Source organism: Diceros bicornis, chromosome 21, assembly GCF_020826845.1.
Source record: "Diceros bicornis minor isolate mBicDic1 chromosome 21, mDicBic1.mat.cur, whole genome shotgun sequence".
In the NCBI taxonomy this organism is placed as follows: domain Eukaryota; kingdom Metazoa; phylum Chordata; class Mammalia; order Perissodactyla; family Rhinocerotidae; genus Diceros; species Diceros bicornis.
Genome location: NC_080760.1, coordinates 32,218,712 through 32,243,447, shown reverse-complemented (window position 1 = coordinate 32,243,447; position 24,736 = coordinate 32,218,712). Strand labels below are relative to the sequence as shown.

At 35.2% G+C, this 24,736-nt stretch overlaps 1 protein-coding gene across 5 annotated transcripts in view; it reads left to right on the top strand.

The window, feature by feature from the left end:
* TRPS1 (transcriptional repressor GATA binding 1) overlaps nucleotides 1-24,736 on the top strand; it is a 249,904-nt gene that overhangs the window by 63,111 nt on the left and 162,057 nt on the right. For all 5 annotated transcript variants that reach the window (XM_058564815.1, XM_058564818.1, XM_058564817.1 and 2 more), the window contains one exon: nucleotides 15,224-15,827. In XM_058564815.1, the coding sequence (XP_058420798.1) occupies nucleotides 15,224-15,827 (604 nt within the window). The remainder of the gene's footprint in view (nucleotides 1-15,223; nucleotides 15,828-24,736) is intronic.

Below are 24,736 nucleotides of genomic sequence, written 5' to 3'. Positions count from 1 at the left end.
GTTTATTTCTGGGGCTAGCAGACATTAGCTTCCTTCTGTGCCTTACCAGTGTATTGTGCATGTACACTTGTTAGGTGATGTAAAAATTAGATAATCCATTCTTTTTTTGAAGGAAGAGGTTTTCTTTAATCGTGAGGAAATCAGGAAATCAACACACACGCGCGCGCACACACACACGCTCTTATATATCTAGATACCAGATCGCTTGGATGAGTGGCTTTTCTCAAGTAAGCTGAAGCAATTGCTTGAAAACCTGTCCAGAAAAACAGAGTTTCCATATGCTTTGGTTAAGCAAAACAATCTCCCAAGCAATAAAAGTATGAATAAAAATATTACTGAATAATCTCGGAGTTTAGTTCATGTTCAGTAATGAAAGTAAGCTCCAGAGGGAAGAGACTAGTCTTGTCTTGTTCACCGCTGTATCTGCACAATTTAGCACAGTGCCAGAAGGGCTAATAGGTGCTCAGTGAGTATCTTTAAGTAAATGAAATCCCTGTGAGTTTTTGACTTCACAGTAGGTATGAGTAAGCCGAGATCTCCATGGTGAGTTATAGTTTAATCTTTGACTATTATATGGTCTTGGAACCCTTTTGAGGACCTGGGGTTCCACACAAAATGGCAGTTGTCTGTGCATTTTGAATTTAAATCAACCTCTCAGTATTTTATTAGATAAAAAATTGAACAGCACTTGTCTCTAAGGCATTAAAATACTTTTGCACATAACTCTGAAAACCTGATGGAGTTTGTGTGATCCCAGATCCTTTAAGGTGCTGAGTAGTTAATCTCTGATATGTTTGAATTCTCGTAGAAATATTTGAAATTTGGAGACTTACAATTTCAGAAGTCACAGCTTGGTAGGAACTATAAAGAAACTCTGCTGAAAGTTGAACAACAGGGGAGGCTCCAGGGATATAAAAAGAAATAGTTACATGGATGTTGAAAACTTGATCTGCTAACAAAGCATTTTCCCAAAATGCCACATTTTGAAGATCATATGAGGATAAGTTTACCACATCACAATAATACCTTTCTAGTTAAGTTTATGTTTATTTATATTATTCATGTTGGAAAAATTTTACCATAATTCTCTTATTACTGTGGAATATTCTAGGCTTTTGAGTGCTTTATATACAAGACTTACAGTGTAATAAAAAGGCAGTATAAGCTGAGAACTGTAAAATATGTGAAATCTTGTAGCTATAAAATAACTACAGCTGAGAAGCAGGAGAGTAGTTTTAGAGCTATGAGTGAAAAACCTCAATGTGGATTCTATTCCATGGGTATTTTCATGAAGAACCAGGTTCGACCTGGATTGAACTGCAAACATTATCCAGTCAGTAACTGGAACTTGGTCAATTCTCTTTTCTTAATATTTCATATTTACTTATGATACCCCTAGCTCACATCCTGACTGAGTTATTATATTCTACTCGTGAGTTTTTTTCTCACACTCCATTTCTTTTATTATTTATTACTTAGTTAAACAGTGTACCCATTCTCTGTTTGATTACCATTCTCCTCCTCAAAATTTTCAGTGTTATAACTTGTGTTTTTGGGAGTAAGTAGGAGGACTATCTCCTTAAAAAACAACTACACTAGATAAAATATACTTTTTAATGCCTTGCTAGTCTTCCATGAATTAAGGGAAATTTCTGAAGCTTTTCTTGTCCCTTCACCAAGAGTGAACTAAACCCAGACTGCAGAGAAGTGAAGAGCAAGCATGCAATGTGAGGTTGCGCTGAGGGCAAATGCCAGTATTGATGCTGCAGTTGATCAGAAGACTAAGCCTGGAGTCGCTGCTGAGAGATGGTGCTGAATCTGTGAATTTCACTTTAAGCTGGCACCTTAAAGGTGGCTGAAGTGATTCAATATTAGTGCCTTCCTCTGACTCCTGTCAGAAGTAAACACAAACTTCTCTACAGCAAAGTACTCTTAATTTTCACTTCTGTTGTACCTATGGCTTAAGGTAAACCTTATATGGGCTCACCATTACAAATATTTACCATAGGGACAGGGATATAAACTACTATATGTGAAATCAGTAGGAAATGCAAATAGCTTGAGAAACTCAAAAACTTCAGATACAGTAGTTTTCAGTTATAAAATAATAATTAATAAATGTTTAAAAAAATGAAAATCAGACTTACAAATTGATCAAGCACATGAGACTATAATTACATGACCATGAACATTCAAAAAAGAAACAAATAGCATTGTTTGAATGGAAAATATAATTATTGAAATTTAAAATATATAGAAAGGTTAAATAACAGATTAGCAAATGACTTAATCAGAAATTTAATCTGAAGACATTAGCCAGAATACATAAGAGAGGGGAAGGGGATGGAAAATATCAAAAGTAGATATTAAGAGGGGTCAGCCCAGTGGCTCAGCGGTTAAGTGCGCACGCTCTGCTTCGGCGGCCCGGGGTTTGCAGGTTCAGCTCCCGAGCGTGCACTGATGCACTGCTTGTCAAGCCATACTGTGACAGCGTCCCATATAAAGTAGAGGAAGATGGGCACGGATGTTAGCCCAGGGCCAATCTTCCTCAGCAAAAAAAGGAGGATGGGCATTGGACGTTACCTCAGGGCTAATCTTCCTCACACACACACACACACAAAAGTAGATGTTAAGATATGGAAATATAATAAGCTGTTCTAACATGCATCTAAGTAGAGTCCCAGAAGAAAAGAATATAGAGTGGAAGATAGGCAATCAATATTTCAGGAGATAATGGCAGAAGAGTTTTCAGAACTGATGAAAGACATAAAACACAGATACAAAAAAAGCATAGTTTATACTAGGCAGGATATATACAAATAAATTCAGTCATAGACATGTTATAGTAAAAATTAAGATGCCAAGGCAGAGAGGTCCTTTAGAGCAGCTAGAGAGAAACAACAGGTCAACTACTCAGAAAAGACAATTGGGTTAACAGCAGACTCTATCAGTGACAATGGAAGCTGAAAGAGGGAGGAATACTATTCAGAGTTTTGAAGGAGAAAAAAAAGTCATCCTCGTATTGTCTAACTGTCAAAACAATCTTCCAAGAATAAGAGCAAAGACATTTTCCCTTAAACAAAGACCAGGGAACTGTGGGTAAATCTAAACAGCCACTCTCTGTCTAATTTATGCAATTAAAAAGGGAGAAGATATTGGGAAACACTATTATGTAAGTTTGCAGAGAAAATGACAGAATTAAGGTGTTGTTCTAAGGTGCTTGAATTGTCTGGAGTTCGTGAGTTAGGACTTTGCTATGCGTACTTGAAAAATTTTAAGAATAACCAATAAAAGGATAGGAAATGAGGACATAGCTTTCAAACCTATAGAGGATAAAAATGGAATACTGAAATAAAGAGCACCTATAAAATTCAATTTATTTTTTAAAAAAATGACGGAAGAGACAAATTGGACAAACAGAATTTCAAAAGTAAAATAGATAAAAGAAAGTTTGGATATCAAAATTCTTAGTGAACTTGTGTGGATTAAACTTTCCACTTAAGAGAGATTATTAGACATATTAAAGAAGAGTATTGAACTATAAAATGTTTATAGGATATACATTCAAAACATAAGGCTATGGAGAGTTTGAAAGAAAAAAACAGACTTGGTTATAAGAGCAAATATAAACCAAAGGAAAATTGAGGTAGCTTTATTAGTCTCATACAACTTAGACTTGAAGACAAAAAGCATACAAGGAAAAAGTCATTACATAATGATAAGAGGTTCCACTCATCAGGAAGATATAATAATTCTAAATATATAGAATATAACAACATGGGTAGACCTTGAGAATATGATACCAAGTGAAGTAAGTCAGACAGAGAAAGACAAATAATGTGTGATTTCACTTATATGTGCAATCTAAAAAACAAAACAAATAAACAAAACAAACCCAAACTCATAGATACTGAGAACAGATTGGTGGTTGCCAGAGGGGAAGGAAGTTGAGGGTGGGCGAAATGGATGAAGGGAGTCAAAAGGTATGAACTTCCAGTCCTAAAATAAATAAGTCACGGGGATGTGATGTACAGCATGGTGACTATAGTTGGTAATATTGTATCGCATATTTTGTAACTTTGTATGGTGACAGAGGGTAACTAGATTTATTGTGGTGATCATTTCACAGTGTATCCAAATATCGAATCATTACTTTGTACACCTGAAACTAATGTTATATCTCAATTATACCTCAATTAAAATAAATAAATAAAATTATCTATTCAGTATTCTATAACCATTTAAACTAATTTGTAGACATGTACAGGTATATATGTGTATATCATGGTTTACCAAATGTCATTAAAGTAGCAAATTGCAAAATATATATATCTATATGAAAATATAGAGAAATATATAAGTAAAGCAAAAATTGATAAGAGAACTAAAGGAAGAATATGGCAAACCACAATCACAGTGGTAAATTTTAAGAAACCTCTCTTATTTAAGGTTGAGCAGAAAAAAATTTTCAAAATATAAAATATTTGAACAACAAATTAACAAACTTGATTTAATAAAAAATATATAAATTCTACATCCAACAATTAGAGAAGACACCTGCTTTTCAATCACATATAAAATACTTATAAAATTTGACACATATTAAGCCAAAAAAGAAATCAGATTTCAGAAAAGCAGTATCATACAGAACTTATCCTTTGACTCAGTGTAATTAAGTCAGGTCTCAATAACAAAAAAATAAGGATAGATGAAAGTTATACAAGGCAAATACTAACCAAAGAAAAAACGAAGTCACTTTATTAATTTCAGAAAACATAGATGTTAAGACAAAAAGTTATTATAAGGGATAAAAATAGTCAGTACATATGACTTTATAAGTGAATTTGACAAGTTCTGGCAATATCAGATGCTTATTCCCAGTGACTGTGTAATTTCACTGCTCAGAAGAAAATTTCTTGTGTGGGTGCACTAGGAAACTTGAGCAAAAATGTTCATAGTAGTAGTTTTTGGAAGAGCAAAACTACCAAAACAAAAACAAACGGGAGGGTCGGCCCAGTGACATAGTGTTAAGTTCGCACGCTCTGCTTTGAGGGCCTGCGGCTCGCACATTTGCATCCCAGGTGCGGACTATGCACGGCTTATCAAGCCATGCTGTGGCAGGCATCCCACCTATAAAGTAGAGGAAGATGGGCACGGATGTTAGCCCAGGGCTGATCTTCCACAGCAAAGAGGAGGATTGGCAACAGATGTTAGCTCAGGGCTAATTTTCCTCACAAAAAAACAAGCAAGCAAAAACAACAGGAAAAACACCCCCAACTATCCACAAGAGATTAGTTAAATAATCTGTAGATTTTTCATACAGTGGAATATTATACAGTAGTGAATTTGAATAAATGTCAGTTGAATACAACATGTATGAATCTTATTAGCATAATTTTGGCTAAATAAAAACAAATTGGAGAAGATTATTTGCAGCCGGATACCATTTTATATAATTTCAAAAACTAGCAAAATAAAACCATATACATATATTCATATATATATTCATAAATATATTGTATGTATTCATATACATATATTGAATTGTATCATAAGTATTATTTTCTCTATGTATATCATATCTCTTTCTATATATATACTTTTTTATACAGAGAGCATATATATATTTATATATAATCATGTTCTATGATTCTATGGTTATGTTCCAGTTTTTACCTTTTTGTAAACCTAGATATGAATGCATACATATATATAGTGTGTGTGTGTATAATTAACATTACATGATAAAATTTTAAAATAAAAACGAGGCATCAAGTCTCATCAGTACATATGTCCAAAAAATATTTAAATAAATGTTCAATCTCCCTTATTATTAAAGAACTACTTAAAAATCAGTAATATATTGTTGTCTACCTACTTGTTGTCTAGAATGTGGAAAATGTACATATTTTTTGGTATTGTACGTGATGACAAGCATCTGTCTGAAGATTTATGAATGCATTTTAAAATTTTTAAACAGTGTTTGAATCTTTTAGACATAAAATATATAACTCAGGCTGAAGGAAATAACATTGGATATAGTAGCTGGTCAAATTAATGTAGCTACTGCTCAGTTTCTATCTTAAAAGAGCTCTGTGAAAGAACACGGACTGTGTGCTCTGCTAATTCTGAAGAATAGATTTTATGATAAGCACTTAATTATCAACACATCTGAAGAAGCCAAGTACACAGTGCATTAGTACAGAGTTTCTAAAAGGGTGACGGCCATGATGGTAACATTTAGATTTGTGTATGTTATGTGTCATGTTCTTTTAAACAATACCTAATAAATCAGTTGCCTGTAAAACCCTGAAATGGACATAATAGTTCAAGTTGAAAATTCCCATTATGAGACAAAAAGTTACCCAGGATATTATAGTCCATCAAGAAAATAACTCACAATTGCACTATTTTATTTGTATAAATTATTTATTAGAAATTTCACATTTAATGGTCCTAAAGACTTTGTACAGGAACAGTTACTGAGTCTTGGAATAAGATAAATTTTAGCCATGAGTTCCATTTCATCCTAGTTTATATAAATTATTTCCCATTTCTTGTTTACTTTCTATTTTATGGGAAGACTTATCTTTCTATTTTGAACATTTGGTAGAGGGTATCTTTTTTTTTTTTTTTTTTGGTGAGGAAGATCAGCCTTGAGCTAACGTCTGTTGCCAATCCTCCTCTTTTTGCTGAGGAAGACTAGCCCTGGGCTAACATCTGTGCCCATCTTCCTCCGTTGTATATGGGACGCCACCACAGCATGGCTTGACAAGCGGTGTGTTGGTCCATGCCCGGAATCCAAACCTGTGAACCCTGGGCTGCTGAAGTGGAGTGCATGAACCTAACCACTATGCCACTGGGCCGGCCCGATATCTTCTTCTTGAAAGTGAATTATAAGTTGAAATTTTTCAGATATGACATAAGTTGTATTTTCTTCTACCTCTTAAAGATGAAATCACGCCCCTAAAAAATCCAGTTACTCCAAATGAGTAAATACTAATCAGATTATTTCAGCTTAAAAATACAAGATAAGTGGAGCAGGTGGAATTTTATTCATTGAGAATTTCAATTTTTCTTAGATTATATTTTGTAGACTGCTCCTCTGTACTTAACTAAGGCTGAATATTATATTTCCAACTTGTAAAAGTTGCTTGATCTGGTTATCCACCTATAATTCCTTTTCTGCCTTTGTCCCTCAGATATTCTTTTTGCCTGGTTTTCATTCCATCCTTCTACAGTGTCAGTAATCTCAAGTGGCACACATGTAGATCTTCATAACGACAAAGTATATATTACAAAAATGGCTAATTTTATTAGATGTTGGATCTACTGAACTATATTTAAATTAAATCACCTTCGTTTACTCCTATGACAATTTATTTGTAGGTGTTTGATTCTATAATTATCAAAAAGTACCTTTCAGAGTCTAATTGATTAGTATTTATGATTTATTCATTTACTTTGTTGTCCATTTAGTCATTGAAGAAGAAAAACTGTGGTTAAAACTATTGAAAGTAAGGGGCTGGCCTGGTGGCATAGTGGTTAAGCTCGCGTACTCTCCTTTGGCGGCCTGGAGTTCGCAGGATCAAGTCCCAGGCATGGACTGATGCACTGCTCATCAAGCCATGCTGTGGCGGCATCCCACATACAAAATAGAGGAAGATGGGGGCCGGCCCGGTGGCGCAAGCGGTTAAGTGCGCGCGCTCCGCTGCGGCGGCCCGGGGTTCGCTGGTTCGGATCCCGGGCGCGCACCGACGCACTGCTTGGTAAGCCATGCTGTGGCGGCGTCCCATATAAAGTGGAGGAAGATAGGCACAGATGTTAGCCCAGGGCCGTCTTCCTCAGCAAAAAAAGAGGAGGATTGGCGGATGTTAGCTCAGGGCTGATCTCCTCACAAAAAAAAAAAAAAAAAAAAATAGAGGAAGATGGGCACGATGTTAGCTCAGGGCCAGTCTCCCTCACCAAAAAAACAAAAAGAAAAAAAACAACTATTGAAAGTGAAATATAGTTATTCGGTAAAGGAGAGCTCTTTAAGTGATGGAAGTTAACATTTAAAGGAGAAAAAGCATCACTAGAGCTGACTGCACATATACTGTGAGCTGCTTTATTATGAAAAGAGAAATATTATCAGAGTAAAAGAGTAGCATCTTTCAGCTGATTTTTTCTAGAGTTTAGAAAACCTCAGCCCTTTGTGAATTATGAAAATAATTTTTGATCTCTACTAATAAATGAAATATTACTAAAAGGATAAAAAGCCACTGTGCATTGAAATATGGATGGATCTGAAATAAATGCTTTTTTTAAATTTTTGTTTTTTGTGGAAGATCAGCCCTGAGCTAACATCCGTGCTAATCCTCCTCTTTTTGCTGAGGAAGACTGGCTCTGAGCTAACATCTATTGCCAATCCTCCTCCTTTTTTTCCCCAAAGCCCCAGTAGATAGTTGTATGCCATAGTTGCACATCCTTCTAGTTGCTGTATGTGGGACGCGGCCTCAGCATGGCCGGAGAAGCAGTGCGTCGGTGTGCGCCCGGGATCCAAACCCAGGCCGCCAGTAGCGGAGCGCGCGCACTTAACCGCTAAGCCACGGGGCTGGCCCCAATAAAGGCTTTTTTATAGCACATGAAAATTCCATCAAGTAGGATAAGAAATAAAATATCTTTTCTCACAGAAATTTTAAGTCACTTTAATTAAGTATAACTTGGCCTTTTTAGGCAGCTTAATGTACTTTTCTCTGGAGGCAAAGGATGATTTAGCTCTTTTATCCAAGTTTCTTGGATTCCTGTCTTCCTTGTCTAAAATATTAAATGCCACATACTGAGATTTTATATAAGTATATCCCAAATATTGTATGGGACATACTTAACACTAAAATATTATTTATTACCTGAAATTCAAATTTAACTGGACATCCTGTGTTTTATCTGGCAACCTCATGCTAAGAAGACTTACAAAATCACATCTTTTTTCCTCAGGTAGCATGAGGAAAATGTTTGCTGTCTGGTTGGTGGAAAAGTATAGAATTTAAATTATTGCAAGGCATATATTTGTAGTGTCTTTTAAATTAGTTTGGCTTAATGCAGCCAGAAATTCTAGGAATTTTTAAATAATGAAGAGTTTATTCAGGGGACCACTCAGCATATACCATCTGCAAAATATCTATGTACTTCTTAATATTTCTCTGCTGCTTTATGACTCTACTTATGAAATCCAGCATCCTGAACATCCCCAGAGCTGTGGCAGTTCATTCTGTGGGTTATTAGGCAGATATTTACTGACTGGACGTTCTGAGTGGGGATATGGGGATACGGGGATACAGAGACATGTGTGAGCTTTGGTCTTGAGCTTAAGGCAATTACAATATAACTGCAAAGTAAGACATACACAAGATTTTAATAAAAGGCAACGTGGAAAAAATCCTCAGAGGAAGATGAAGTTTGAAAGTAGCTCAGAGGATGCTAGGTTGACTCTTGGGTTGAGTCATTTGGGAAGTCTTTATGGATGAGAAGGTGGTTAGGGAGGATCTTGAGAAATGAGAGGAAAATTCCCTGAACTACTTTGAAGTTTTCATGTTAATGCTGATAAAATGAAATGCATTTAGTAGGTTAGAGGAAAGTCCAAACTAATGTAGTTTCACTATGACTAAACCTCATTCTTGGATAATGTTTCTTATACTAGAGATCAAAGTAATCTATTTTTATTCTTTGGGTATGTGGCGTTATGTTGAAGGTCTTCTCAGTTGAGAGAATGACACATGTGAGAGAATATGCCCAAATCTTTCAGGAACTAGTTTCTGGAACAAGCTAGTAACATTGCATCAACTGCCAAACAGCATACATGAAAGAGTAACCATGGGCAGGAGCTAAAATACTGCATCACACCCTCCATATTGTTTTATGTGAATTGACTTGTCTGTGCTGCAGGTTCTTATTCTGTGAGGTGGGGATAGAAATATATACTGTGTGTGATTGTTGTGAGGCAACATATATATAAATGGCCTAGCACTAAAGAATATTGAAAGATGATCCCCAAACAATGAAATAAAAAAAGATGAATTACTGCTTTGTGATCACGCTTGACAATGTCATGTTTGTGGTTTTAACCTATAAAGCTGTTAGTGTTGACTCTCAGAGATGGGTAGTATTGTGTGTGGTTTAAGAGGGAAAATGATGTTGCTCATTATAAAGAATTCATTTTGGAATGTTGTATCAAGTGCCCAGTATATGTACTGAGAGTTCATTCCAAGCTAACACCCATCTTGAAGTTATTTTTGACTATGGCTTCCTGATTCTTGCTAGTTAAGATGTGGTCTGGAGACGAACAGCATTAACTGGAATTTTGTAAGAAATACAGAATATTGTGTCCCAACCCAGACTTCCAGAATCAGGATCTGAATTGTAGCTAGATTCTCAGGTGATTCCCATGCATGTTAGAGTTTGAGAAATACTGCTCTAGGTGTTAATATAGATTATTGAAGAGTTTATATTGCGTCAAGCTTTTGAGAGTAGAGTAATGTTGTCTTTTTAATATATTTTCTGTCATTTATTTAATACTGATATTACGGGGAAAAAGAAGTCCTTTAGGTCTCTAGAGTACCATGTAGCAAATTGCTTTTGCTGCTTCACTTAGTGGTGTTCAATGGCCTGAAAGATGGAGCACTTTAGCAGTTTGCTGCTTAATTGTAAAGCTTTACTCTCTTTTCACTAATAGTAGTGTACCCAGAATCTTAAGATTCTGAATAACAAAGAGAGTCAGGGCATTGCCTGTGTTTTATTCAAGTCATGGGAGGTGGGGGATGTCTTACGAGTGTGTTCATTAAGTTGCCAGAACCATGGTATATTTACTAATGTAGTTTGTAGATACGGGTACCTGCATTGGTGTCACCTGGGGACCTTTTTAAAAATTCAGATTCTCAGGTTATGGCCAGGATATTCTGATTCAGTAGGGCCGTGGAGAGGCCGTGGGATCTGTATTGCTAAGAAACTCCTTACCTTGCAGCACTGCACACAGCCTGTTTTGCAAACCATTGCTGTAGTCAGTCTCTTTTCTTTCATTTAAAAGACCTTTCCCATCCCCTTGTGTTTTCATTTTCCATGTTGGCAGTAATTTCATTTATTTTTGTATGAAGTTAAAAATTCAGGCAGCAAAGGATAGAAAAATAGAACATTGATCTGGGAGGTAGAAACCCTGTATTCTTGACTTGATGTGGACTGAATGGACAAGTCATTATTTCTCCATTTTATTGTCTGTAAAATGAGCTTTATGCTTCAGTGGCAAGTGAGATCATCTATGAGTGAGTGCTTTGAAGTCTTCAAAGGAAAAGGTGTGTGAGGTGAGCTTGTTATTACAACCTTATTTTAATAGTCTTCCTGTTAAAATGTATTTTGCTCTTCAGCGTAAGACCTGGTTCTCACTGAAAACTTCCCTCTGTAATTTCTGTCTTCTTTTTGCTTTGCGCCTATCCTCACCATTCTCTGCATTCGGACAGTTCTCCAGCATTGGTGTCATGGAAGGTTTTGCCTAGGTCCGTCAGATCCAGAGCTCCTCTGTGGGGCAGATCAGAGCAGTTCTTGCTGAGACCTCTAAGGAGTCAGGGAGTTGTCCACTGGAACAGGAACTTGAAACTAGAAAACCTGGAAACCCCAGACACCTTGTCTCAGAGTGTGATACTTTGTGATGACTTTGGTGTCTGGGCAGGGGCCCAGGGCCTTGTATATTTAGGAGGAAGTATCGGTCAAATAATGGGGAAGGGTTGGATGCATTCATTTTTATTTGTTGAAGGGATGAGCTGGCTCAGGACCTTTTTAGATTGCATAATAAGTAGATATTGAAGGCACAAACTCTTAATTACTTAGATATATTATGGCTCTAAACCACCTTAATAAATACACTCACACAGCATCCCCACCTCACAAGACTAATAAAACACAGATAATGCCTTTTCTATCTTTGTTATTCAGAATCTTAAGATTCTGGGTACACCACTATTAATGAAAAGAGAGTAAAGCTTGACAATTAAGCAGTAAACTGCTAAACTGCTCAATCTTGCAGCCATTGAACACCACTAGGTGAAGCAGCAAAAGGCGTGGAATATATTCCACCTGGCAATGTCTTAAAGCAAATGATATGCTAGGAAATAAACTTGGTTTTAACAATGATATCTGTTATGTTTAAGGTACATGGGAGAATGGCAAAAAAATGTCAAAATACCAGTTTGTAAGTTTAAACTCCTTTGCTCAGAGTACGGAATGCAGATTCACACAGAAAAAAGGGGCTTTATTTAATTTTAGGATTTATACTGGTTAACCCTGACTTATTTACTTATTTACTAGGAGCGTTATTTACTTAATATTCACAAGAATCCTGTTGAGAGGCACTATTATTTTCATTTTGCAGATGAGAATATTGAGGCAGGTTTGGTAAATTATCCCAAGTCACATATTTAGTAAAATACAGAGCCAAGATTGAAACTCAGGCATTCTGCATCTAGAGTTTACACTCTTAAGTGAACTAAATTGCTTCTCTAATAAGAACTGCAAGGCTGCTGTTTTAAAATAATTTTGTCTTGTGGTGCTCTAGAATCTTGTATTTCTTCTCTTGTATGTTGATACTTTCTCCTTCTTGTTGTCCTAGAATTAATCGTCTTTATTTCTGGAAATAACATTACTGTAATTCTTTGGGATTTTTCTACTCCAGCCGTCAATTTTGGTAGATGTAGCAGAGGCAAATCATAGCCTTAATTTACAGGCAAGGATCCCGTCACATATTTCAAGGAGAGATCCCACCGTGTCAGTGAAACTAAACTTGCTGCCACAGTGGGCAGCGAGCTCATTAGAACTGTCTCAGGATGGAGGTCAGTCAGAATTTGCAAATGTGCTTCCTGAAGTTTGTTTGTTTGTTTATTTTTAATTTTCATGACTCAATAGATTATGTAATGTATCTTCCGTAGGGTATGTCCTAGGTATGTTTTGGCCTGTAACCATTCTGATAAATCCATTTTTCTTTGCACTCGAGCTTTGTAAACATAACAGTTTTTTGCTACAATTTTGAGTTTAGTATTTATCTCCCATTGGATCATACTTGAATGTAGTTTTGGTAAAAAGTTTCTTTGGTTGAGGTTCCCAGAGGTTCTAGGTCCTAGATTTTGAGTCTTGTCTATTGTCCTTTGTGATCTTAATCCTGTTTTTGTGTTTTCTGACACTGACTTTGGTGCCAAGATTTTTATTTTTGGTCATAGACATCCTCTGCTTAAGGGTTAGATTTTTTTTCACTTGAGAGAATTAATTTTAATAGTGTATTTTTATAGTCAATTTGTTATCAAATTATCCTTTGTTATATGTACCTTTGTTTTATCTTTACTACTTAAACAATAAGTAAAAATAAAAGATTGAAAACAATCTTCTGTAAAAATTAAAAGTTAGATATCCATATTTATTCAACCAAATGTAAGCTCTTAATGATAAGGTAATTGTGTACCACATTAAGTACTCTCAACAAATACTGGCTGAGATTTTGTTACATGTCTTAAAGCCTGTGATTTTTGCTTCCGCAAAATAGTATTCTTTTGGATTTTGAGCCATCAATCTGGTCTCATAAGGGAGCGAAGTTATTCAATTCAGAAACTGTTACAACCCAAAGTGATTAGAATGCTACTCCTCTGCTTATAACCTTGCAGCTGCTTCCCTTAACCTTTGAAGATATCTACCTCCGTACCATGGTCTACAGAGCTCTAGATGACCCCTCCAGCTTGTTGATTGACATGCTTCCTCTTATTTATTCTCTAAAGCAGCAATGGCCTCTTTTCAGTATCTCAGACTTACAGAATGTGCTTCCTTTCCCCTTCCTCCTCCTCCAACAAGGATAGCTCGTTTTCATCCTTTTGTTTTATATATCTCCCTCAGAAAGGCCTTCCTGATCTTAAACAGCCTTTCTACCCATTTCCATCCTATCCATTTCATTCTTAGCACACATCACTCTTTGTACTTAACATATTTATTTATAGTCTAATGTGAAGCTCATCATTCCTGACTAGACTCTAAACACCAAGTGGGCAAGGGCTACATGTCTTTTATTCACCAATGTGTACCCAATGCGTGGCACAGTAATATTATGATGGTTATCTACAGTTATTTATATGAGTACATATTTTGTAGTAGCTTTAAGTAATAGCTCTCAAAACTTATTTTGCTACTTTATTTTAAATTGGTAACTCATAACCCGTTATATCAGTGGAGTAGCAAGTGTTTCACATGGTATTTCTTTAGAGAAAGGTTTTTATAGTTAAAGAAAGTATGCCTTATTCCAAGTCATCTGTGTACCTTTCTAGTATGCCTCTTAGGGTACAGTGCCTCTGTTCTTCTTTGTTAATCAAACATTTGTCCTAATTTAACAGTTACTGTTCTGTCTTTTAGAAGATGCTTTGAAATTCAACAATAATGTCTCCTTGTTTTATGCCTTTTAAAAAGAAAACACACACGTAAACACAAATCTACACACACTCTTAATGAATATCTTCTTATAGCACCTGTCACATTGCTTCACACCCAATAGACACTCAATTTGTGGAATGTTCCTAAGTCCTTACAGAATTTGTTTTAAAAGATCTTGAGCTTCTAATACATCTTATTTACTAGATTATGTAAATCAACCATATTTCATTGACTAAATAGATTCAAATTTTATGATAGAAGAGAACATTATAATCAGTTAGGTAGAATTTATTTTAATATAGGTAAAAGCTGTACAAAGCATTTCAGAACTAGAAATGTGTGTATGTTTATAGTGAAAAAAATATCTCAATTTAGTGTAAATAAACAGAAAGTGAAAAGTCCGTTGATGAAATTAGGTGTAAAAATATATTAATATCTTAAATATAAAATTGATGATTATCCAATCATCGTAAAATGAACAGAGTAGGTCATTCGATAATAGAGCAAACCACCCAGTTTTAAATGTGAATCGTCTGGAATGTATGCACATAAGTGTGTGTGTATGTGTGTATGTTTATACTTGTTACTGTTGATATAACAAAAGAGAACATCACATTCTTTGTATAGAACTGAAAATGCTAGTCGATTACATTCCAATTTCTGGATGTTGAGAATGTTGTATTTCGTTCTACCGATTACATTACATGAGATAAAATTCAGGTGCTTAAAGAGTGTTCTTTTAAAAAGCCCTTCAGAATGCTAGATTTCCAGTGACTGTTTTCTTCTTCTCCAGGAGAGCGCACAGCTGCTACAAATGCCGTCAATGCAGTTTCACAGCTGCCGATACTCAGTCACTACTGGAGCACTTCAACGCTGTTCACTGCCAGGAACAGGACATCACTACAGCCAATGGCGACGAGGACGGTCATGCCGTATCCACCATCAAGGAGGAGCCCAAAATTGACCTCAAGGTCTACAGTCTGCTCAATCCAGACTCTAAAATGGGAGAGCCAGTTTCCGAGAGTGTGGTGAAGAGGGAGAAGCTAGAAGATAAGGACACGCTAAAAGAAAAAGTTTGGACTGAGAGTTCAAGTGATGAACTTCGCAGCATGACTTGGAGAGGGCCAGACATCCTGCGGGGCAGTCCATCATACACTCAAGCAAGCCTGGGGCTTCTGACGCCTGTGTCCGGCACCCAAGAGCAGACAAAGACTCTAAGGGATAGCCCCAATGTAGAAGCTGCCCATCTGGCGCGACCTATTTATGGCTTGGCTGTGGAGACCAAGGGATTCCTGCAGGGGGTGCCAGCTGGTGGAGAGAAGTCCGGGGCCCTCACCCAGCAGTATCCTGCATCGGGAGAAAACAAGTCCAAGGATGAGTCCCAGTCCCTGTTACGGGTAGGAAGGTTTAATTTTTAAATAATTTATACATCTTGAAGGGAAAACAGGGGAACACACATTCTCTAGATTTAGCATCATGTCTTACCAAGTGAAACTAAATGTCTGTATCAGTCTGGAGATACATACTTATAAGGCCAAGTGGTAGAAAGGAGCTCATGTGTGTTTGTGTGTGCTGTACACACACTTGATATGGTGCTTGGTGGTTACTTGTTTGTCCTCGCTCTTAGCTCAGATTAAATGTTGGTTAATCATTCCTGGTGATTATGTAAAACAACAAGGCCATGTTTGGAGAAGGGAGATTCAGAATCTCAGAAGGATGCACGTCTGTTCTATTAAAATAACTAAATGACTTTTAAATTTTAAGGTGATGTGGCATAGTATGTGGTTAGTAAGGAAATTAGCAGAGATTTAAATCACTAAGAATGCAAAGCCTTTGGTGAGATGTTAATACAGAAATGTAGTGTTTTTTAAAACTCACAGTATAATATGTACAAATGACACTGCTTGTTGTTTAGTTGCCAAGAAGAGGGAAAAAATGAGATAGACCTAAGTGGGGATGGTGTGAAGAGCATCCGAAGAAGAGAACTGTGCATTTTATATTCTCAGGCTCTTTTAGGGAGAAAGACCTAGTCCCATGTAGAAAAACCAAACCAAATCTCTCAGTAAGATAAGATCCTTGATGCTTCATGCTGCGTAGACTCAGCATTGTCTAGAAATATTTTAGATTTTGAAAATTCCCAAGTTCCCAGTAAGTGATGCTTTTTGCCTGAGGCGTCATGGCTTCAACATTTCACCTTGACTCTGAGAAAGTTTTGAGCTTTCTGGATATTTCGAAGCTTTGTTCATGCATAGAAGGTAGGATCAGAAACCAGCCAACCTTTACAAAAGAGCCAGTTAGGAAATAGAGTTCAGTTCTGACCCTGCAGGTCAGAGCCCCCTGAGGTCTCTCTGGATGTATTCTGGGGAGAAAAATTCCTCTTTCCAAAGTCGACTCACCTACTCTGCTCTCATTTCCTGCAGATTCTCTGAAGCCTATGTATGCTTCTCAGGTATTCTCTAGTGGAGTTGAGAAACACTATTCCAGGTGCACAGTTAATTATAAAAGCTGTTACCTTTCCATCTGCAGTCATGCCCCGGAGCCAAGAGAAGGGCTTATGCAGAAGAGGTGATGCCCCCTGTTCTCTGAGAAACAAAGAATCCTTCCTGCAGGGAAGGAGCAAGTTTATTATCAGTCACTTTGGAAAGAAGAGATGTAATTCTGTGCCCTTCAAGAGGGTGTTCAATTCAGAGACTTTTTTTAGAGAAATCTATATGGAGCTGCATTTTTATCACTGTAAATGCTCATTATTTTCTGTCAGGACTCTTCTGATCTCAAGTGGCCCTTATGGTTTCTGGTTATAAGGCAGGAATGACATGTCCTACGTTTGTTAAATTTCATATTGCATCTGGAGAGGGTGGTATAACTGGATGCCTCACAGCTATAGCACTAGAGTTCCCGACCCTTTTTTTCCCCACTTAAACTTATTGTTTTCATCCGTGACATCTTCATTTGATACCAGATTGTTTGACTCTTTTTAGACTTTGTGGAATATTACCTTTTCTGCCACCATTTGTATACACTAGGAATTTGGAATGATAATAATTTATTACACAGTGAAGTCTAAAACCTGAGCATGATAGTTACATTCTTGGAGCAGGCTGGGGATGATAAAACTTTCTAAAAAATTGTTTTTCTCAATTCCTCCACTTCCTTAATTCCTGACTTCAAGTTTCTGTTGCATCACTTCAACTGTCTTTTCAGTTCCTCCACATTAGCTGCTGAAGTAGGAAATCTGCCCCCAGAGACCACTTAACCATGTTCTACAATGAATAGTCAAATTCCTAACTGTAGCATTTGTGATCCTTGACGGCTATATCATCTACTCAACTTTGAGAGCTTACAAAATTAAAAAAAATGTGTCTATAAGATAAATAACTAGGTAAATATATATATATATTTTAAAGAGTCTTGGATCATTCTGTGATTTTAGTAAAATTTGAATCTTTACAAAAGTTGACATTTTCATTGAATATGAATAGTGCTTTTAGAAATGGCTGATTTTATTGAATTTTGGGAATAGGAAGTGTAGCTAATTTAATTTATTGTGAAATATTTAGTGTATTAAGTGACTTAAAAATTTTTAATGTACACATGTCTTAGCTGATCAGCTTTTTAAGACACCGAAGAGAATTAAGCAGAGCCCATTCTGATTGTAAATTTGTTAAGAATTCTACTTTGGTGGTAGAAATTGGTATTGCTGAGTTGTCATAGCAAATACACACTTCTCGATTCATCCCTCTGCCATCAGTAAGGGAAAACCCAGGAGATATCCGTCAGAATAAGTAGTCACATGTACTAAAGGCAAAAACAGTGCACTTTAATTTTGTAGTTATAGAGGTCTAGTTAGTAGTGAAGGTGTCCTGTAAAAATTTATAAATACACAATAGAAATATGCAAATACAATTTACGTTTTGAATGAAAATGCAGTTGTCTGTGTAAATATATACCTACAGGATGTAATCTTCATATGTGAGTTTAAATAGTAGAGTGGAACTTGAAATTACCTTGCTGTTTGCCATATTTATTTAGAAATAGCAATTTGAAAAATAGGAAATAAGTTTTAAAAGTGATTTTTTTATTAACTAGTGCACACAATGTGGCATTAATAGAGCAAGTATATTTGTAAATACATTTATACATATAGTTTTTAATACTAAAAGTGAAAACTTGACTATCAACTTTGACTACTGTATGGAATTAAGTATGAAAAATTTGTGCAGCAGAAAATATTAATTTAAAGTAGTTCCATACTATACTGGTAAATAATGGAAACATTTTTTGAAGAGTAGGCTGAATGTAGTTAGGGTCATGTCACAAAGCAAATAATTATCATGTTGCTTTCAGAATATGGATCTTTCTGATACGTGTTTTTAACTGGTTTTAGTTGTGAAATTTTGCTGGACTCAAAGTGAGGAAGAAAATATAAGAATCACAGCGAACAGCTAAAATTTCAGAATATTCTTTTCATTAGTTTTCTTAATTTTCCTTTTTTTTTGGAATAGGTCAGTGTTCAGCTTTTAGTTTTGTGTTCAATAGCAGATCATTTATGTATATTTTCATTTAGTGAATGTCTTTATATTTTTCCCTTGTTACTGGTATGGAATTGATCTTGTTATAAAAAGTTTTAAATTGTTTATGTGACCTTTGTTGACCATTGTGCTTTGAGTATGGCAAGGGGCACATTAACATAAGCTTTATCTTGTAAATTGCTTTATGAAAATTAGGTTTTTGTGTATTAGCTACACAATATTTCTATAAAATCATTGAGTTTTTTTTCTTTTGAGTAGGAAGTAGTCCAAGTTTATATGAAAACTTTATTCTTTTAAAACTTCTAGAATAGATCTTATAAAACATGAATAAGGTCCTGAAAATGTTTTGAAAATGCAGTGTTTTCATTTAAACTTAAAATTTGGCTCTGTGAGGAGGTTAATATATTTAACATTGCCTGTGTTAAAAAGCAAAGGTTAATTGGTTTGATATATTCAAATAGATTTTTCTTTCTCATTTTTAACTAAACGGTGTAACGTAGTCAAAACTCAGTGTAGTCCTGTGCCCTTTTCTGACCAGCCTCTTCTACAGTGTATATTTACACAAAGGTATTTATTTTGTAGACAGACTCTTATACAGATGCAACTATATTAGTCTTATTAGTTCCTGGATAAGAAATTCTAGATTTCATGCTTGTAATTAACTTTTTAGATTGGATTTTATAACATAGAAAGCTTTGTCTTTGATAACCACATTAATAGGAACAAAACATCTGTCATTAAATTTCACAAAGATTTTGCCAATATTAAATGCATTTTTTGATTAATGAAACACAGAAGTGTAATTAAAACAGAATGTCATAGGTAACTCACAGGTTCTATTCTTCCATAGGTTCAAACACCTTCATTGTTAGCCTACTTTCTTATGCATCTAGGGGAAAAGTAAATCTCTTTGAGATTGATTTTAGTTTCCAGTGTAAATTTATTTAGGGAAGTTTGTCTGTTTTAACACGTACATTTTGCACCACTTGGTTTTGGCGGAGATGCTTAGCCATGGGCCATGGGAGTTGAGTTCCAAGTTCTGGGAGTTGAGTTCCAAGTTGAGCCACTGACTGTCAAAGGAAGGGCCTCTCAGGATCTCCGTTCATCTCTCTTTTAGAGACAATGATAATGCCTGCCGTCCTCACAGGAGTGCTGTGCAGCTTAGTTAATTAATGTTTGTCAGGCCATTTGAGATCGTCAGAGTCATGTTCTAGATAAGTGCAAAGTAGTATGATTATTTGTTCGTTTTGTAAATGTGATACCAAGACAGTTACAAAGCAGATGTTATTTCCCCCTTTCTTCAGTGGCGTTAAATTTATAGTTTAAAGATTGTTGATACCGGACAGTCTATTGAGATGCAAAAATGTTCTTTTGGGGACAGTCCGTTGGCAGCCAAACAGACATTCAGACAAGCGACAGCGTTGAATGCCTTTACAACCACTGACAGAAGATCGCAGGAACGTTTTTTAACTAAACATGATCTCAAGTGAAAAATCTGATATTTATTATTTTGCTTCACATTTGATGAAAATAAAAGCAGCCTTTCAGTTATCATATGGATAGTATTGACAACATAATGTTTATGTACATAACCATTTTCCTCACCCCATTTGAATTTTTTACATATGCATGTATATCAGATACCAAAGAGAGCAGACTATACCAGGAAAAATGGGAATTATATACCTCCCTAATTGTTGGTTATGAAACAGTTGTTTTTAGGCCATGTTGGTAAAGTTTCTCCTTAGGTAGCCGTTGATATTTGATTTGCCTCAGAATAAAATATTAAAAACCATTTACTATATCCAGAGATTAACAATCTTTGTACATCTCTGTGCTTCTGTTGTCGCCTATTAGAAAACGGTATGATTTAAATACAAATATATTATAGATTTATTTAAAAAATATAAAACATTCATTGACTTATGTGTAATAGTGAACATGACCATTTTAATTTTTTATTAAATAAAATCTAGGTAGCTGGGTTTTTTTTCTTTATTGGTAATTCATCTTTTACATTGTATACCATTTTTGACAACAGAGCACAACTAAAACCAATATGATGCATGTATGTTTGGTTTTATTGGCTTGACCAGTGGGATTTTCTGTTATTCTAATTTCCTTTTTTGTAAGTCAGCTCCATTGGCTGAAGTATTTTGTAAAAGCACTTTTTTTCCTTTTTGGTAACCTAGGCTTTTTGTGAAGTCGGGCATAGTTCTGCTGGCCCAGGTTTCTAAGGCAGGGGAAGCAGATGTATCTTTTAGTGAATTGGCCTGTAAGTTTGTAGTCGCTGTGAAATGGTATCCTTCAGCACGGTATCTGTTAATTATTTCCTGTACAACTATCTTTTGCTTGGCTTCCTTTTTTCACAGACTGCATGAGTCAGGAGATAACAAAGCCCCAAGAGGAACCCATTGTTGAGCGTTCTTAGATGTTGGAAGTGAAGAGTAGACAGAAGGTGGCCCAAGTTTCAGGAGCACAGATGCAGAATGATTCAAAAGTGTGTCAGCCGTGAGCTCCATAGCCTTGGTGCGAATCTAGTATTTTTCTGGCAAAGTCCAGTCTGGTGGATGGATTTAACAGAAGTGTTGATTACCTAAAATGCCAGGAAAATTTTTTATCTTGGATTTTTGTATATTTTGTTATTTACTTCCACCAAAAAAGTAAATATTGTTTCCTTTTTCGTATTGTTTTATTCTGCCTTCCCTTTGACACTAAAGTCTTTATGGACAAGGACATTGATTACTAGAATCGTCTACCAGTTAACTCAAGGAAGCTTGACAAGTAGGCTTCTGTGGCATCTAGTTGTGTTAGTAGTTTAAGGAGATACAAATAGATTCAGTAAAGTTGGAAGAACCTGTTTCCTTCATTTCTTTGAAGTAACATTCTTATTTTTAGTTAGTTTATAATTAACCGTAATTTAAAGATAAAATAGAACCTGGAATATGACTTTATTTTGGAAAAAAAATCCACAATACTTTATCTTAAGGTATTTTTTTTAGATTGTTATCAGTGATTGGGAATAAGGCAAAGGAATCTTTTGTTTTGTTTTTGTAAGTATAGGACATATGTGATGAGATAAATTGAGTGTTTGCTATCATTATTCATGTCAGAATGATCAAATAGCTCTCACACATAATTTTACGTGTTAACTTGCCTCTTTAAAAAGACAATTTCTCAATTTATAAGAAGATTTAATTTGAAGTATTAATTATGAAAGGCATGAACCACTTCATTCCCTGGAAATTTACTTGTCTGTAACATCATAATTAACTAGAAAAAGCTAAGGATATATAGATATATTTTTAAAAGGCGAAATATACTTTATAATTTTACTAACATTTAAAAAAAGATAATTATGAGTCAGACTTTTATGAGAATTTGGATACTAATAGAAAGATTTTTAAAATAGATTTTTGATAAAAAACAATATTTTGTTTGAAGAAAGTGATAAGATCCATGACAGTATGATTTATTGAATTGCATTTGCCTGCAGTGTTACATGTTTTGTTTACAATTTGGTATTCATTATATTAAATGATGAAAGAAAATCTTGTTAGACAAATGTCCCATCAAATAATCTGTTCGCAGGGAATTAACTTTCTGAGTTTAGCTGGTCATGTACTGGGCAGCACAAGAATACCTCGTAGCTGTACAATTTGGATTCTTGATGAGGAAGACACAACCTGGTGAAACTGCTTTAGAACAGTTACACGTGAAAGCAGTAAAAAATAAAGTATTTGGTTAAAATAGGTGGATATTTGTAATTGATTGCCAAGTAATGTAGCATTTCAGTTTCTAGGAGTAAAGGTTACTGCCTTTCCATTAATTTATTACTGGATTAACTCCTTTCGTCCTCACCAAAACCCTTTGAGGTTGAAGCTATTATTATCCCTTATAGTTAGATGAGGAAGCGGAGACAGACAGATGAATTAATTTGCCCAAGGTCACACTGCTTGTAGTGGCAGAGATGCACTTCTGACACTGGCAATTTGACTCCAGGGTCCATGCTCTTAACTATTGCACGGCTTCCTTAGACTCTCGATATGTTGTTAATAATCATGCTCGGCTGACTTTCTACAATTTCAGATTAATTTGTTTCATCTAACCTGTACTTTTTATGTTTTATGTACAAAAAAAATCACTTTGAGAATTATACACATGATACATGTTTATTGAAAAAGAGTTAGATAATATAGAACACTATAAAGAAAATGAAGACCACTCATAAATTCCAATCCACAAGTACTTTTCTATTCATATTTTGGTGTCTAATTTATTCTTTATGTGCATGCAAATATATATTTATTCAAGTACAGAATCATGTGCCTCACTCTTTTATAATCTTTATTTATTTAACAATATACTGTGGACATCTTTTACCATCAACAAATGTAACCCACAATATTTGCTTTGGTGCCTCCGCATTATACCATGAAATAGCTATATTATAATATGCTTAACAAATCCCCTATTGATGAACATTTGGACAACTTCCAATTTCTAGTTAAAAAGAAACTTTGATGAACTTCCTTGTCCATATCATATTATTGTTTTATCATTTCCTTAGGATAATTTCTTATACTATAATTCCAGTTATATAAATGAGAAAATATATGACTGATAACAAAGGTATTCAGTGTCCAAGTCACTATCATCTAAAGGGACCAAAATAGATTTGCTCATAAATAATAAACTTGGAGAATAATATCCTAGAAATATTTAATTAAGGATTAGCTGTTAAACTATAAATTGACTTATTTAATGATGAATGCAGATAATTAAGGAAAAAGCACATGATAATCTTTAAGAGGTCTTTCTTATCACATATATGGAATATAACAGATGCCCAATACCTAGGTGTATAGTATGATATGCTTACCTTATAGTGCATGTGCAGCATAGTTTATTTTGTAGAGAAATTTATTTTCAAGCAGGAGCCATTTTTTTAAGCAGAGTCGAGTCGTGTCTTAAGTGAAAGCAGTCAACTCAGATGGGCTTGCCTTTTTTTAGAGGAGAAATTTCTCTCTCTTTCCTTGATTTCCTTTTGTTCCACGGACAATGTTCTTGTTACCCTTCACAATTTCTCAACCCAATTTTGAAGTTTTTACTTTCCTTCGATGTGTGTTGGATTTGGTGGGTATTGGTGTGGGCTTTGAGGGCATATGAGAGAAGAACTTGATTTTTTTCTTTAAAATATGGAATTCAATGATCTTTATTTCTATTTGTTGCTGGAATATTTATATTGATTCCATTAGAAAGTATTTCTCTTTCGTAAGATTTTTAGAATGTCAGATAAAATATTCTTTCTGTATTATTTCTTAATAAAGTATTAAAAGGACAGGGGCAAGAATACTTTCTCAATTTACAGTGAGTTTGTGCTTATTATATGCTAAAAACAAAGTCTCAGGCCATTCTTACCAATTAATAACATTTATAAAAAACATTTATGAGGTTCTTTATTTAAGTCAGGCTTATATATGAGAATCTAAAAATACAAATATTACTTTCAAGAGAGCTAGTTGCTTTACTTAAAAATAATTTGCTTTTTCTTTTAAAAAAAGACTCATATGGAACTTTTATTTATTTATTTTTTGTGTGTGAGAGGAAGATCAGCCCTGAGCTAACATCCATGCTAATCCTCCTTTTTGCTGAGGAAGACCGGCTCTGAGCTAACGTCTATTGCCAATCCTCCTCTTTTTTTTTTCCCCAAAGCCCCAGTAGATAGTTGTATGTCATAGTTGCACATCCTTCTAGTTGCTGTATGTGGGACGCCG